This window comes from Mandrillus leucophaeus, unplaced genomic scaffold (assembly GCF_000951045.1).
Source record: "Mandrillus leucophaeus isolate KB7577 unplaced genomic scaffold, Mleu.le_1.0 Scaffold59, whole genome shotgun sequence".
NCBI lineage: Eukaryota > Metazoa > Chordata > Mammalia > Primates > Cercopithecidae > Mandrillus > Mandrillus leucophaeus.
Genome location: NW_012106363.1, coordinates 3,400,514 through 3,417,363, shown reverse-complemented (window position 1 = coordinate 3,417,363; position 16,850 = coordinate 3,400,514). Strand labels below are relative to the sequence as shown.

Genomic DNA, 16,850 nt, shown 5'->3' with positions numbered 1-16,850 from the left:
TGGGCCTCGCCTGCTTGCTCTCTGCAACATTTCTTGAGCATTGCTGGGTGTCCAAAGCAGGGTGAGATCCCAGAGCAGTCACGACAGGATGTGTGATTGGTGCTCACTGCACAGTGCTGGGGACGCACAGGGAGGATGCCACTGATGGCGTAGGGGGTGGCGGTGGGGGTGGGGGGGAAGTTGCTAAGACTTGGCAGAGGGAGCAGCACGTGTCCAGGTCTACTGGTTCTCCAAGTTTGGTCCTAGAGCAAAGGCATCAGCATCACCTGGGAACTTGCTGAAAATTCTACTGTTTAGGCCGCACTACTGACCTACCAAAGCAGACACTCTGGGGGAGGGAGGAGGGACACCAAAAATCTGTTTTATCAAGACCTCCAAGAGACTCCGAGTAGTTTGAGAACCACGACTCTGGGAGCGGCCTGAGGATGCTTAGGATGAGCGCAGAGCAGAAAGGAGGATTCGTGAAGGCTCTCTGATGCCCGTCAAAGGGTTAGACTTTGACCCGCAGGTGCGGCCTCCAGGTTTTTAAGCAGAAGCCTGTGGCTCTCACACGCCCTCTTCCAAGGAGGGGTCTCTGGGAGCCCTGGCTTTCCTAGGGCCCCCGGGACAGAGAGCTTACTGGCGTGGGACTGAACTCGCCCACGACCCCCGATACCAGGCAAGAGAGGTTGTGCCGCAGACCCTCCACTCCCCAGCACCAGGCGCTCGCCGTCCAGGTGGAGGGGAGCACACGTGGGAGCCAGGGGCACCAGCGGAGACAAGAGCGCAGAAGGCAGGCGCTCAGGCCCACGCCCGCGGCTGCCGGGGAGGTAGGCGCTGCGAGCCCTGGCTCCACCCCTAGCCTGCGGGGCGCGGTGCTTTGGCCCCGCAGGCCCCGCCCCGGCGCGCGCCCGGCCCGCCTCCCCGGGCGTGCGGGCGGGGGGGAGACTCAGCCCCGCGCCCGTGCGCGCGCCCGCGGCCGGGTTGCAGGGCTGGGCGCGCGCCCCGCGTCCCGGGCAGGAAGATGGTGGCGAGCGCGCGAGTGCAGAAGCTGGTGCGGCGCTACAAGCTGGCGATTGCCACGGCGCTGGCCATCCTGCTGCTGCAGGGCCTGGTGGTGTGGAGCTTCAGCGGCCTGGAGGAGGACGAGGCGGGCGAGGTGCTCCGACAACCAGGCGGGCGGGCAGGCCGGGCGCGGGGGCGCGCGGGGTCCTGGCGGGGCTGCGGGCGGCCCCAGCCGGGGAAGTGGGGCACGGGCCGCGTGCGTGCGTGCAGGGCGCCGGCGGTCGCCTGGAGCAGAGCATCGGGCCCCCGGCACTCCCTTACCCCGCAGGCCTAAGGAGCTGCGCTCGGGGACAGTGCGTGACCTGGAGACCCGGGCCCTGGTGCATTGGGGGCCGGGGCGGGAGGAGCAGGTCATGCTGGGGTGGTCTCCGGCCAAGGGAGCGATGAAGGTCAGGCGCGGCGAGCGGGGCTGGGAGGCGGGGCTGGGCCCGAACCTGCTCGGAGGTGGGGAGCCCCAGGCCAAACTTTCTGAAGTTGGGAGGGGGCGGGGATGTGCGCGCCGTGGGCGGAGGAGTGGGGCCAAGGGACCCAGAGCGTCCTTCCCCAGCTGAGCCCGAGGGGGCAGCGGCCGGTGAGCAAGTGGAGCTCGGGGGTGGAATTCGGGCCTGGGACAAAGTGTGTACCTGGGAACTGAAGGAACAAGGAGTGACCCCGAGGGAGAGAACTGGAGCCTTTCCGAGGTGTGGCTTCCTCAGCCAGAGGTTTGAAGAACCTGGATGGGTCTCCGGAGGGCAGGGGGAGGAGGAACTGAGCTGGTGAGTTGGCCTCAGGACCTTAGGGAATTAGGGAGGGGCCCTCTGACTCTAAGGGAATGGGGACTGTAACAGTCCCAGCCGTAGAGCAGGGGCAACCAACAGCCGTCTCAGCCCCCAGGTCCCTGCCTCGAGGGTCTTTCTCCCTCTTCCCTGATGTGGTTTCAGCTGGAGGCTCAGACACCTCAGCGGTGTGGTGAGGAAGGGTCCATTGGGTCTGGGTTCATGCTGCGGAGATGGAGAGGACAGGCCACACCACAGTCCTAAGCTGTGGCCCAGAGGTCAGGGCCTCCCTGTCCCCAGCGCCCCTGTTCTGCTGCCTCCAGGGCTCCGGGTCAGAGACTCTGTCTGCTGCTGTCCTCGGGCAAGCGCCGATACCCACAACCCCTTACGGCATCTCACCAGCCTGGAAGGCCTGGTGTGGAGACAGAAGAGCTGCCCTTGCCTTTTTTTGGAGAACCCAGAGGGTGGGATGGTGGTGGGGGCTGGAACAGAGTCACATGAGACCATAACTCCAAAAGGAGGTGGGGGCAGGGGCGGCTGGCTCCGTGACATCCGTGGGGATGTGGACCTACAAGTAGGACGAGCAAGTAGGAGAGTGTTTCGGGCCCAGTGTAAGAAGACTCTTTGGGCAGACGGGACGTTCCAAGATGGAATGGGCTGCCAAGGCAGTTAGGGAGCCCTCTGACACTGGAATATGGGACCACTCTGGGCTACCGCCCCCATCCCCCACCACCTCCTCCTCCAGCTTACTGGCTGAATGAATAGGGGAATTCTGGATTGGAATGTTTGAAAAAGCTTGTGCGGTCCAGGCACCCATTGCTGCTTGGAGCCCCTCAGCTGCTCCCTCACCTGACTCTGGGGTTGCCAGGCAGCATAACGGGGTGCATGGGAAGGTGAGTGCTGAAGCTGGACCGCCCACTTCACCACTCTCTTCCAGCTCTGACCCTGAGGAGACCACCAGCAAATCACTTTGCCTCTTCCCTTATCCTCATCAGTATCCCTCCTCAAGATGGGGATAATATTGGCACCTCCTGTGTTGGGCGATTATAAAGATTAAGTGAAAATGATGCCTGTGAAGCACTTGCAGGAGTTCCTGGCACACGCTCAGCTGTCAGTAAATAAATAACTCTTATTATCCCAGCACTGTGCATTGGGAATACGATTCATTCATTCATTCATTCATTCATTCATTCATTCCATAAATAGGTATGAAGTCCTACTTTGTACTAGACACTGTGCTAACACTGGGGATACAAAAATAAAATAGATGAGGTCTCTGCCCTCATGGACAGGTAATCTACAGGAAGAAACAGACAGTGAAAAGGAACTCAATAGAATTACAAAGGGGTTGGGTTAGATCAGGGGGTCAGGAAAGGCTTCTCAGAGGAAGAGATGGGCAGGAGAGTTCAGGCAGAAGGCCTGAGGAGAATGGGCTTAGCTGGGCACCCTTGAGGAATGGACAGGAGGGTGTGGTGCTTTCCCTGGAAGAAGGTTCCATCCTGTGTGGCTGAAAGGACCACAGCAAGGGGCAAGGGTTTTATTCTGAGTGCAGCGGGAGAGCACCGAAGGGGTTTAAGCAGCACAGGATTCAGTGTGCATTTAAGAGGTGCGCTCTGCCCATCTATGGAGAGGCTGTGAATCCCAGGGATGGTCACTAACCTCCAGAGAGCCGCTCGATAGTTTCCAAAGCTTTCACAAACACCATCTCACCACTTGTTTTAAATGCAGCCTGAGAAGTCAAAGGAGGTGGGGATGGGGGGAGCATTTCTGTGTTCACCCTCTGTGACTCAGAGAAAGATTCTAAGGTGGGGCTGCAGAGCCAGGAAGTGGCAGAGGATTTTAATTGCCTCCTTGGAGGAGAGGAAGGAGCCTCTGAGGCCAGAATGCATCCAGGCCAGAGGTCAGAGGACCATTCCCCACCCTGTCATCAGAAGGGCTCCCGGCCTCAGGGCTGCTGGGGGCAGCCTGTGAGGGGCACAAGGCTGGGGCTGTGATGATGCTATTTGGACATGCCTGGAAGGGACGGAGGTGGGGGCTAACTGCCCACCAGGGCCTCTCTGATCCCTCACTGCTGCCTCCTGTCTCCCAGCCTCCTCTGGGATTGTCCTTCTCAGGGTCAGCCAGCTCCCACTGCAGTGCAGGGACCAACATGCCCATCTCCTCCCACATCCTGGCCCCCACCACAGCCAACCTGGCCCCGTGCCTCATGCCCTACCCTCCTGACCAGCTTCCTGACTCACTGATACTGGCTTCCACTCGGAGAGCCTACAGCTGTCTGCCATCTCTATCCACCTAAGCTTGGGAATGTCTTTCTCTGCTTGCTGTGTGGCCAGGTCACATGTCACCAGGCTGATACACACTCAGCCCGGTGGGGCTGCATTTACCTTTCCTAGGGATTCCCCAGCCTGTGGCGCCCTCCCCAGTGTGGGTACAGAATAGGGTCTGCTGCCTCTTCTTGCAGGTATCTCTTCTCGGATGGGAATGGCTGCCCCCAGCTCCCACTGGCCATCTTTAAGAGATCAGAGGGCAACCAAGCACTGTGGCTCATGCCTGTGATCCCAGCACTTTAGGAGGCCAAGGTAGGAGAAGCGCTTGAGCCCAGGAGTTCGAGACCAGCTTGGATAACGAGACTGCATCTCTATTAAAATAAATAAAATCAAAAGATCAGAAGGCTGCTGGGTGCTAGGCACAGAGGGCATGGGTGTAGGGATGGGGCTCTGGCCTGAAGGTGGCTGTCATCCTGACAGCATGAGGTTCCTGATGTGCTCAGAAGGCCTGAGGAGAATGGTAGTGGGTACGGTGTGCAGGGGTTGGGGGAAGCCCTTGGGGAGGTGAGGAGCACAGAGAACCCAACCCAGCTGAGTCCAAGATGTTGAGGATCTTGGGCCTCTCTTGACTTCACGTTTGACTATTTCCTTCTCCCATCTGAGTAATCATAATGATAAAGATGGCAGCATTGGGCTGGGTATGGTGGCTCATGCCTGTAATCCCAGTACTTTGGGAGGCTGAGGCGAGCAGATCACTTGAGGTCACGAGTTCGAGACTAGCCTGGCCAATATGGTGAAGCCCAGTATTAACTAAAAACACAAAAAGTTGCCGGGCATGGTGGCACACGCCTGTAATCCCAGCTACCTGGGAGGCTGAGGCACGAAAATTGCTTGAACCCAGGAGGTGAAGGTTGCAGTGAGCTGAGATCATGCCACTGCATTCCAGCCTGGGCGACAGAGCGAGACTCTGTCTCAAAAAAAAAAAAAAAGTAGCAGTACTTACTGAATGCTGTGCCTATGCCAAAAGCTTTGCATTCATTCATTCATTCATTCATTCAACAAATACCAAGGCCAGGCACAGTGGCTCAGGCCTGTAATCCTAGCACTTTGGGAGGCCGAGGTTGGTGGATCACTTGAGATCAGGAGTTCAAGACCAGCCTAGCCAACATGGTGAAACCCTGTCTCTACTAAAAATACAAAAAATTAGCCGGGCATGGTGGTGTGCACCTGTAATCCCAGCTACATGGGAGGCTGAGGCAGGAGAATCACTTGAACCCAGGAGGCGGAGGTTGGAGTGAGCTGAGATTGCACCACTGCACTCCAGCCTGGGCAATGAGAGCAAGACTGTCTCAAAAAATCAAACACTTACTGAGTATGTACTACAGCCAGACACTCTCCTAGGCGCTAGGACTATGTCAGTACATACAGCAAAAAGCCCTGCCCTTGGGGAACTTACAATCTCCTGAGGAGAAAGACAAATTAAAAAAAAAAAAATCAAAACAGTATAAATAAATAGTAGGGTGAGAGGAAATATTGTGCTATGGGAAAAAGAGGAGGAGGGAGGGCTGGCACTGTAAATCCAGTGGTCAGGATGGCCCTACTGAGAAGATGGCATCTGAACAAAGAATTGAAGGAGGCAAGGAGTGAGCAATGGGGCTATCTGGGTGAGGGTGTGCCAGGCACAGGGGATAGTGGGTGCAAGGGCTGGAGCCAGGAGTGCCAGGGGGGATGAGGGGATGCAGAGAAAGCCACTGTGGCTGCAGGAGAGTGAGCATGACAAATTCCCAGATGAGGTCAGAGAGGCCTGGGTGGAGAAGGGGGCATCCAGCGAGCTCACGGAGCCTCTGTAGGCTCCTGTAAGGGCCTTGGTTTTTATCCTAAGAGGGGCCACTGGAGGTTTGGAGCAGGGGAGTAGTGAAATGGGATTTTAAGAGTTGTAACAGAAACACCGGCTGCTATGATGAGAATGGAATTTAGGGGAAGAAGAGTAGGAGCTGGAAGACTAGGGAATCCAGGCAGGGATAGTGAGGGAGGTGTTGAGAAGGGATCGGATTCCAGATATATTCTGAAGGGATTTACTGATGGAGTGGATGTGGGGTGTAAGGGAAAGAGAGTCAAAGATGACTCCTGACCGGACGCGGTGGCTCACATCTGTAATCCTAGCACTTTGGGAGGCCAAGGCAGGTGGATCTGAGGTCAGGAGTTCGAGACCAGCCTGGCCAACTTGGCGAAACCCCGTCTCTGTTAAAAATACAAAAATTAGCCAGGCGTGGTGGCATGTGCCTGTAGTCCCAGATACTCAGGAGGCTGAGGCAGGAGAATCGCTTGAACCCAGCAGGCAGAGGTTGCAGTGAGCCAAGATTGTACCACTGCACTGCAGCCTGGGCAACAGAGTAAGACTCTGTTTCAAAACAAAAAATTGATTCCCAAAAGTTTTTGGCCTGAGCATCTTGAAGGATGGAGATGTCATTAACTGAGATGGGGAAGATGAAGTAGGAGCAGGTTGGGGATGAAGAGCGGGAGGTACTTTTGGGCTTGTGGCCTTGAGAGGTCTATCAAGCTCCCAGGTGAGATGTCAAGGAAGCTGGTAGTTAAATGCCTGAAGGTTCAAGGGAGCTATCCAGGCCAGAGAGATCAATCTGGGGGTGGGGATGGAGTTTAGAAACCCAGAGACTGAAGATCACTTAGGATGTGAAGGTGCTAGGACAGGAAGGGCCCCCAGATGTGCCCTGGGAGACAAGGAAGCACCAAGAAGACCATAAGGAGTGGCAGTGGAAAGAGGAGAAAAGCCAGGTGGGTATCCTGGAAAGCAAATGCGGAGGGTGCTTCAAGCAAGACAGAGTGGTCCATTAAGTTCTTGGCTGCTAAAAGGCCAAGAAAGAAGAGGACTTAGTCTTGGAGAGCTTGTGAGCATGGAGGGGAAGGCCGGTGGGAGAGGGTTTATGAGGCTGGAGACGGCTCTCCCTAGCTGCAGTGTCTCATGCTCATTTGTTATTCCTCTTTACAGCTAAGGGAGCATGCTCAGAGAAGTTAGGGAATTGCTGGTGAGTTGGCAGAGCTAGGCCCAGAGCCCTGGAGACTCTAGAGTGTTCACCCGGTGGCCCCTGTTCCTCCGTTCATTCTGCATCTCATCCACCAGACACCAGCTAGGTGTCTGTGTATGCCAGCTGCTCTGCTGGGCCCTGGGGAGATGGAGCTGACATGTCTCTTGTCAAGGAGTTCACTACTAGAGGAACATCCAGGGCCTTGGAGCTCAGCCCATTCCACTGAAGGGCAAATGGAATGGCTGCATGCCAGGGGCCTTGGAGCTGGATCTGAAAGGATGGATGGGATTTGATCAGGCAGGGCAGGTAGGATGGGGGAACGGAGGAGGAGGTGGCTGGACATGCTGTTCAGTCACCACCAGGCCATCTAGGGAAGTGCCTGGATTTGAGGAGAGGCAGCAGGTACCAGAGCACTTAGAGCCAGGAAGCAGGGGCGGGGCAGCGGTAGCGGTGCCCTGCTGCACGTGCAGCGAGGTGACAGCCTCCAGCTGCGGGCACCTTCAGGCTCTGCCTCAGCTTTCCAGCCACGGACTGAGTGTGGAGGTGTCAGGGCTCACCAGCTCCAGGCAGTACATGTGCTGGAGTTTTCCCGGGAGCCAGCCAGGACTTCCTCGAGGCTGTGCTGGAGAGAGAAGCTCTTCTTGCCCCTCTCCTTGCATGGTCATCTCCTTTGTGGTCCAAAGCCTTTCCCTGCCAGCCCCTGCCCCATCGCTCACGGGGGTACCCACAGTGAATCTCACGCACTCTGACTCTCTCTTGATCTGCTTCCTAAAGGACCCAAGCAGTACTGGGGTCTCAGACTTCACCTTTGTCATCCCCCATGGGCACTCCTCCTTCACTGTGAAATGGCCTCAGTCTTCCCACATGGAAATGCTTTGGATTCATCTGGAAGTTAGAGTCTCCTGAAGACCACTGTCTCCTCCCAGGCCTCGGTGGGAGTGCTGGGTCTTAGGTGGACATTTGTACCCTCGGTGGGGTCTTTGCACCCTTCCCTTGGGACACGTGGATATTTATTTTAACATCTGCTGAAAAAGAAAGTGGTATCTGAGTCCAGAACAGAAAACCAAGCACAGTGCCATGTAATCTGAGAGCCAGTGGGTGACAGGGGTGTTGGTATGATGGAGGGAGGACCAGTGCTCCCTCGGTGGCTGGCTAGGGAGGCGCTCCCGCGGTGGTGCTGATTGTGTGGAGTCCTTAGGTGAAAAGCACTTCTCTGGGTAAAAAGTGAGCAGAAATGTCTAGGTCTGAGGGTGCCCCCAACCAACATGGAACTCAAGGAGCAGGAGGAGGTGAGGGGCTGCCCCAGTGATGTGTCTGCATATCTTTTACAGAAAGGAAGACAGAGGAAGCCACGGCCACTGGACCCTGGCGAAGGTTCCAAGGACACAGACAGTTCAGCAGGACGACGGGGCAGCGCAGGCAGAAGGCATGGGCGCTGGCGGGGCCGTGCTGAGAGCCCAGGAGTGCCCGTGGCCAAGGTGGTACGGGCAGTAACCAGCCGGCAGAGGGCCAGCCGGCGGGTCCCACCTGCCCCACCCCCAGAGGCCCCAGGCCGCCAGAACCTGAGTGGGGCAGCAGCTGGGGAGGCGCTGGTAGGGGCAGCCGGCTTCCCACCACACGGAGATACAGGGAGCGTGGAGGGCGCCCCCCAGCCTACGGACAACGGCTTCACCCCCAAGTGCGAGATCGTGGGCAAGGACGCGCTGTCTGCACTGGCCCGGGCCAGCACCAAGCAGTGCCAGCAGGAGATCGCCAATGTGGTGTGCCTGCACCAGGCTGGGAGCCTCATGCCCAAGGCTGTGCCCCGGCACTGTCAGCTGACTGGTGAGGGACAGGGGTGCTCCAGCCCTTCCCAGGCTGGGGCAGGGAGGTGGCATGGCCCGGATCCACACTCCCATCTCTCTGAGGAAGAAAGAGCCAAGGGGGGCCTACCTCCCTGCCTAAGACTTCATCCAGTTACTTACTAAGTGGCAGGGGCAGAGTGAGGACCCAGGAGCATGGGGCTCCAACTCTAGGCTTCTTTGGAAGGCAGGCAGCTCCCTCTTCCCATCTCACCCTGACCCTGTGACCCTGGGGGGCCTCGCCAACGCCTGTCCTCTGCTCTCAGGGAAGATGAGCCCCGGCATCCAGTGGGATGAGAGCCGAGCCCAGCCTGTGGATGGCCCCCCGGTGCGAATCGCCTATATGCTGGTGGTTCACGGCCGCGCCATCCGCCAGCTGAAGCGTCTCCTCAAGGCCGTCTATCACGAGCAGCACTTCTTTTACATCCATGTGGACAAGGTATTGTGGTGGGGAGAGGCCAAGGGGTCTGGGGTGAGCAGAGCAGAAACAGAAGGTTGCCGACAGACAGGGTCTCTGACCTGGCCCAGGTAGCCTAGAGAGAGAAACTGAGGCCCTGAACAGGGGGGTGGCAGCACGAGCCAGCTCAGCTGCTTAGGGGCTGGAGTCCTGCCCTGTGCTTTCCCTGTCTTGTGTCCCTTCACTCTGTCCTGGGGTGGAAGTGGGGATGGCGATAACACTGGGGGCTAGCTGAGTGTCTCCTCCCCACCAGCGTTCCGACTACCTGCACCGGGAGGTGGTGGAGCTGGCCCAGCGCTATGATAATGTGCGGGTGACGCCCTGGCGCATGGTCACCATCTGGGGCGGGGCCAGCCTCCTAAGGATGTACCTGCGGAGCATGCGGGACCTGCTAGAGGTGCCTGGCTGGGCCTGGGACTTCTTCATCAACCTCAGTGCCACTGACTACCCAACCAGGTGTGGGGATGGGTCTCTGAGTCCTCTGGATGGGAGGGGACGCCTGTCTGGGCACCTGGGGTTGCAGGGCCTTGGTGGACCTTCTCTGCCCCATAAGCCTAACTCTGGGATCCGCCCTGCTCAGACATGGGCCCCTGGGCCCCAGCCATGTTTTAGGGGAGGGGTTGGTGTAAGATGAACTGAGAGTTGAGCATGATAGGAGATGGGGAGGAGGAGGAGGAGCCAGAGGTCTGTACCTGGTGTGCTGGATCAGACAGCAAGGGGCAGAGGAAGGATGGGGTGGTCTTCCTCAGGGGCCTCTGGTGCTCACCACCCCAGACATCAGCCAGGGGTAGGGCACACGGCCAGACAGCATTCAGGGAGAGAGAAAAGTCAGAAGGTCTGCTCTGTGCCAGTGACTGCACAACTATCTCACTTGGCTGCCTGTCACCCCATTCCTTCATCAGGACCAATGAGGAACTGGTGGCATTCCTATCCAAGAACCGGGACAAGAATTTCCTCAAGTCACATGGCCGGGACAACTCCAGGTGAGGGGGTGGGAAAGGAGGCCCTGGCCCCAGGGTCTTGTCCCAACACCCCCAACACAGTTGGGCTCAGTGGCTCCAGTCCTGGGTTTCGAAGTCTCCACACCAGTCACAGGTTGAGGAGTGTTGGTTGCCAGGCAGATGAAGGAGCTTAGACCCCACCCTGCAGGATCCCCAGCCATGGCCTCTCTGCCGCCGGCAGGTTCATCAAGAAACAGGGCCTGGACCGGCTCTTCCATGAGTGTGACTCGCACATGTGGCGCCTGGGTGAGCGGCAGATCCCGGCAGGCATCGTGGTGGATGGCGGTTCTGACTGGTTTGTGCTGACACGCAGCTTTGTGGAGTATGTGGTGTACACAGATGACCTGCTTGTGGCCCAGCTACGCCAGTTCTACACATACACACTGCTCCCAGCAGAGGTGGGTGGCCCAGCAGGCATGAAGGCCGGGGAGGGCATGGGTTGGGCTGCCTACAGCTCACCTTCCACCCTCCCTTGCTGCTTGAAGTCCTTCTTCCACACGGTGCTGGAGAACAGCCTGGCCTGTGAGACCCTCGTGGACAACAATCTGCGGGTCACCAACTGGAACCGCAAGCTGGGCTGCAAGTGCCAGTACAAGCACATCGTGGATTGGTGCGGCTGCTCCCCCAACGACTTCAAGCCACAGGACTTCCTCCGGCTGCAGGTGCTTGCCCGAGGCCCCAAGGCTGCCCCTGGCTAGGTCTTCTCCCCTGGCTTTTCACCAGGAGAACAGCAGGGTGGGCCAGTCAGAAAATCTGGGGGGCCTCGGCCTGGAGCAGCCCTCAGGGGTCTGGGACTACAACAGCAGCAGGAAAAGCCACAGGAGGCTGAGCTCTAGGCAGTGCTGAGGGGCCGGCCCTGCCATGCCCTCTGGGGCTTCCAGAGCCCTTCACCCTCCTTGCCTCTCCTGCTCTAGCAAGTCTCCAGACCCACCTTCTTCGCCCGGAAGTTCGAGTCGACTGTGAACCAGGAGGTGCTGGAAATCCTGGACTTCCACCTGTACGGCAGCTATCCCCCCGGCACGCCAGCCCTCAAGGCCTACTGGGAGAGCACCTACGACATGGCGGATGGCCCCAGTGGGCTCAGTGATGTCATGCTCACCGCTTACACGGCCTTCGCCCGCCTCAGCCTGCACCATGCCGCCACTGCTGCACCCCCACTGGGCACCCCACTCTGCAGGTGAGACCCCCTTCTGACATACAGCAGACACTTGGGGTGTGGTGCCCTAGGGGGAGGCCAACCAGAGAGTGACGTCCCCTGCCCACAACAAGGCCCCAGTCTGAGGCAGGGAAAAATGCAAATACCGAAAACAAGGCTAGAGCCAGGCATGCAGGTGCTGTGGGGGTGAGATCTGGGGGAAGGAAGTGCCTGGGGAGGGGACTCCAGGCCAAGTCAGGTGTGCTGATGGCATCTCCCTTTCTCCCTGCTGGCACCTTAGGTTTGAGCCCAGGGGCTTGCCGTCCAGCGTGCACCTGTATTTCTACGACGACCATTTCCAGGGCTACCTGGTGACGCAGGCGGTGCAGCCCTCAGCCCAGGGGCCGGCAGAGACGCTTGAGATGTGGCTGATGCCCCAGGGGTCGCTGAAGCTGTTGGGGCGCAGTGACCAGGCCAGCCGGCTCCAGAGTCTGGAGGTGGGACAGGTCTCCCCACCCCCTTGCTTTCTCCCAACACCTAGCCAGACTTGGGGTAGTGGGAAGAGACCAAGGGAGACAGACACCAAGGGAGGGGTAAAGTTCTTTTTCCCAGTCATGGCAGGCATGGTGATGCCCCTATGCAGACATCCTGTGTCAGCCCCCAGCCTGTGCACACTGAGGAGCACTTCCTGGTTGGGTATGCAGAGGACATTCAGGGAGCAGGGAGGGAATTATCATTTCCACTACAACACAAGCCCAATCTTCCAGACTACAGCGATTTCTCCTAGAGGGGCAGGGACATTCGAATTGGGCCATGAAAGTACGCTTCTAAGTGGCTCCTCATCGCCTTTTTTTTGTTTTGTTTTTTTGAGACAGTCTCGCTCTGTCACAGTGGTGCGATCTTGGCTCACTGCACCTCTGCCTCCCAGGTTCAAGCGATTCTCCTACCTCAGCCTCCCGAGTAGCTGGGACTATAGGCACACGCCATCACGCCCAGCTATTTTTTTTTTTGTATTTTTAGTAGAGACAGGGTTTCACCTGACCTCGTTATCCACCTGCCTCGACCTCCCAAAATGCTGAGATTACAGGCGTGAGCCACCACGCCCGGCCCCTCCTCATTGTCTCTTTCTTAGAGACTTTGCCTTCATGTGGGAATGGTCTCTGGGTGGGACTTTGAACCTCATCCCTGCCGTATGGTCCCCAATAACGGCAACTGACCTCCACTGCCTAGCAGTCAGAATGGAAGCCTAGAACGAATCTCAGAGCTAGGAGAGATATTAAAGATCTCCTAGTCTGACCCCTTCATTTTGCAGATGGGGAAACTGAGGCCCAGAAAGAGACAGTGACTGGCCTGAGATTACACAGTGAGAGGCAGCCTCAGAGGGGGGAGAAGGACCTTTCCCCCACACTCCTGCCCAGCTGCCTCTCTCTTTACAGGTTGGCACTGACTGGGACCCCAAAGAGCGTCTTTTCCGGAACTTTGGGGGGTTATTGGGGCCGCTGGACGAGCCTGTGGCCGTGCAGCGCTGGGTCCGGGGCCCCAACCTCACAGCCACAGTGGTCTGGATCGACCCAACCTATGTGGTGGCCACATCTTATGACATCACAGTAGATACGGAGACCGAGGTCACGCAATACAAGCCCCCACTGAGCCGGCCCCTGCGGCCAGGGTCCTGGACTGTTCGACTCCTTCAGTTCTGGGAACCACTGGGTGAGACCCGCTTCCTTGTGCTGCCCTTGACCTTCAACCGCAAACTACCTCTCAGGAAAGGTAAGACTGCAGTTCTCAAATGAGGCCCAGAAGCCAGACAGAATAGGACTCGCCAGAGAGGTGACCCCAAGAAGCCAACCATCAGAGCTGATTCCCATCCCTAGAGTAAGGGAAGCATGGAAAGGCTGAGACCTTGATCTTCTTTCCTGTAGTGAGCAGGGTCCTGCACTGCAGTGTGGTGGAAAGGGGAACTTTACAGTCACGCACACTTGGTTTGGAACATAACTCTGACGGGTTCATTGGCCTTTTGTCCTTGGAAGTTACTTGGCCTTCCTGGGCCTCAGTCTTAGCACGTGAAGCAGGAATAGTACACCTATCAGGGACCTTGTGGTACATGCGACACAAATCCACTCAACCGAGCTTGAGTTAAAAAGGGGAGAAGACTGGAAGAATGCAGAGGTCTCCTTCACAAAGCTAGGAAATGTCTCAGGCCTTACTGTGAACCAGAGGTGCTTTCTCCATCTCTCTGGGGCAATCTTGCTCCTCATCCTGTCGTGTCTCTATGCATCGACCTCAGGCTCTGGCTCCCCATCCATGGCATCTCAGTGCAACAGACACTGACCAGGGACTTTTAGTTCCCAGGTTCCACATTCTTGGGACAGAAAATCTGACTGGCTGTCCCAGTCCACTCTCTGGCCAGGTGGGCAGGGTCATGTGGCTCTCTGCCCACTTGGCTGAGGCTAAAGGAGTAGGCTCTGAACAGAGACAAAGGCTGGGCAAATTTCCGGCAAGGAAGGGCCTAGTACAAGTAACTCCCCTGGAAGATATGAGGGATGAGCCTCTGGAGGGAAAGTGGCCAGTATGCAGGTGGTGATAATTGTAGGTGTTTCTTTCCCCCACCCCGTCCTATCACAAGAAGGTGGGTAAGAGGTGGGGTACCCTAGAGGAGGAGGGGGTGCTGGTGGGGGCTGCAGCAGATCCAGGATCCAGGGCAGGCAAGCTGTGTCCCCCACACACCTGGACCTCCCAGTCAAGGGAAGAATGGCAGCAATGCACAGCAGGTAGGGACAGGGGCTGCGCCTCAAGGACAAAGTCAGAGAAGGTGCTCTAAGCTGAGGGGACAGAGCTGGCCAGTGTCTGTGCATGAAGGGCTGAAGTGCCCGAATACAGGCTTCTGAGGGCTCCAGGAACCCCCGATGATGGTCAGGAAAGGGTGTGGGACACAAACCAGACTGTTCCCTTCTTTCCTAAAGTGCCTTGAACCCACTGCTTTATTGCATCCTAAAGTTGGGAGTCTAGAGCTTACTGCCTTGATTTTATAAAACTCAGTTTTATAGGCACAGAAAGTCCCTTGGATTAGCCCAAGGTCACTCAGCAAGCTGTGACTCAGAAGTAGGGCTGTGACAGGAACTGAGGTACCCAACTCCTGGGTCTGGCCTCCACAGAGTCTGTGTGTGGTGGGGGGTGCTTACTGCCTGCTCTGCACCCACAGATGATGCCAGCTGGCTGCATGCGGGACCCCCCCACAATGAGTACATGGAGCAGAGTTTCCAGGGCCTGAGTAGCATCCTGAACCTGCCTCAGCCGGAGCTCGCAGAGGAGGCTGCCCAGCGGCACACACAGCTCACAGGCCCTGCACTCGAGGCCTGGACAGACAGGGAACTGAGCAGCTTCTGGTCTGTGGCCGGACTGTGTGCCATAAGCCCCTCTGCTTGCCCCTCCCTGGAGCCCTGCAGACTGACCAGCTGGAGCTCTCTGTCCCCCGACCCCAAATCAGAGCTGGGACCTGTCAAAGCAGACGGGCGACTCAGGTAGCAGGGCCCCAGCCAGTACCCGTGGAGAACCCGGGGAATTGCACCTTACAGACAATGGAGGGGTGTCCCCTCCCACAGGCAAGAACCAGAGGCCCAGGCTGCACACCCATTCAGCCATCAAGAACCCACACAGATGACAGGGTGGACACAGTATGCACTACTGCTGATGTCTCTGCTGGGGATCAGAGGGCTGGCGGGAACGTGAGAAGGGTGCCAGCAGCATTCCACACCCAGCTCTTCCTTGCCTTCCTCTCTAGTTTTTTTTTTTTTTTTTTTTAACTTAAAAAGGAAAATGGGTGGTGGGGGGAGAAACTAGAACAGAAGATGTGCAATAGGGCTCAGAGCAGCCCCAGGAAGTGGGCCATGTCTGTGGGGAGCAGGGGCCTGCCGAGCCCACCTGCTATTGTTCTGGATGAGGCTGGGCCTGCCTCACTCTCCAGGGCCTCATCCCCCAGCGTGGGCCTGTGGTGCTCGTGGCTGAGGCTCCACGAGGGTGCAAGTGCCCTGCCAGGCTCTAAGGCCTGAAGAATAGGTGATATGGGGGGCACTGCAGAGCTGGGCTCTAGCAGGACAGTTATTTTGTAGCCAGGGGACCCTGGAAGTGGGGTGGGGCTGGCTCCAGGGCTTTCCAGCATACCCTGCCCCTGGATGGGAAAGGCAGGGTCAGGGCCCACTGAGAGCCATGCAGAGTTTCCCAGGTGAGCACTGGAAGTGTGAGGTCACACGAGCAGCGTGGGAAGAAGACTCTGTCAAGACTCTCAGAAGAACCTGGAGTAATTGTGCCTGAAGCTCAGCGTGAAGTCTGAAATATGCAACAGAAGAAATATATCTCTATCTCTCTGCTCTGGGCTCTGTGTTTTTCCTCCTGGGTGTCAGGAAGCCATCACCATTCATTGGGTCTTCTCCAGAAGTCTTAGCTGGTAGCCTTGAGAAGGTAAAGATCTCATTCCCTCAGATGGAGAACACTTTAGAATACACCCAAGAGGGACTCAAGAACTCATCTAGCCTGGGTGCAGGGGTTCACGCCTGTAATCCCAACACTGGGAGGCTGAGGCAGGAAGATTGCTTCAGCCCAGGAGTTTGGGACCAGCCTGGGCAACACAGTGAGACCTCGTCTCTATGAAAAAAAATTTTTTTAATTAGCCAGGCGTGGTGGCACACATCTGTAGTCACAGCTACTCAGGAGGCTGAAGCAGGAGGTTGAAGCTGCAGTAAGCCAAAATTGTACCACTGCACTCCAGCCTGGGTGATAGTCTCAAAAAACAAACATCTAATCCAACTCCTTTTTTCTGAGGGGTAAACAGGCCCAGAGAGGCTCGAAGACTTCTTCTTTGCCACCCAGCAGGCCAGGGGACCAGCAGGACCTGAGCTTAGTTTGAGAGCCCTGACCCAGCACTCCCACCCCCACCACCAGGGCAGGCTGCAGCAGATGCTGGTTCCTCTATCCTTGGCCTTAGCAGGGCCCATCCTAGAAGCCTGGCCCTGCCACGCGGGGTACCTTCAACAGAGGCAATCCCAGCCATGGCCTGGTGGTTATGATTAGGGCGCTTTTCTTTTAGGGGCAGGAACAGCAGCAGCCTAGGTCCCTGGTCACTGTCCTAGGACCCATGTTGAAAAGGGTTGTCCATCCTCCCTCCCTTTCCCAAGCCTCCTCTCCCCCTCCCACTCTCCTGCCGTTGTCATCCAGGGCTTGGTATCAGTCCTTCACACCTTACTTAATGTGGGAGCAAGGGTGAAGGTTTCTAGACCTCTAAAGTCACCCTATCAGCCAGCCACACTGAT

At 57.4% G+C, this 16,850-nt stretch overlaps 1 protein-coding gene across 1 annotated transcript; it reads left to right on the top strand.

The window, feature by feature from the left end:
• Positions 1 to 900: 900 nt before the first annotated feature.
• On the top strand, positions 901 to 15,909 carry XYLT2 (xylosyltransferase II). Its single transcript, XM_011999264.1, has 11 exons — positions 901 to 1,138; positions 8,442 to 8,934; positions 9,218 to 9,390; positions 9,662 to 9,864; positions 10,311 to 10,391; positions 10,591 to 10,807; positions 10,895 to 11,071; positions 11,324 to 11,586; positions 11,846 to 12,041; positions 12,981 to 13,314; positions 14,747 to 15,909. The coding sequence occupies exons 1-11, from the start codon at positions 1,004 to 1,006 to the stop codon at positions 15,067 to 15,069; spliced, it is 2,595 nt and encodes an 864-aa protein (XP_011854654.1). The 5' UTR covers positions 901 to 1,003; the 3' UTR covers positions 15,070 to 15,909.
• Positions 15,910 to 16,850: the final 941 nt, after the last annotated feature.

Excerpts from the sequence above, each read along its gene's own strand:
- XYLT2 (XM_011999264.1), top strand. The coding sequence starts at position 1,004 with ATGGTGGCGAGCGCGCGAGTGCAGAAGCTGGTGCGGCGCTACAAGCTG. Across the intron at positions 11,587-11,845 it reads CTGGGCACCCCACTCTGCAG|GTTTGAGCCCAGGGGCTTGC; the intron begins GTGAGACCCCCT and ends CTGGCACCTTAG. Across the intron at positions 12,042-12,980 it reads GCCGGCTCCAGAGTCTGGAG|GTTGGCACTGACTGGGACCC; the intron begins GTGGGACAGGTC and ends CTCTCTTTACAG.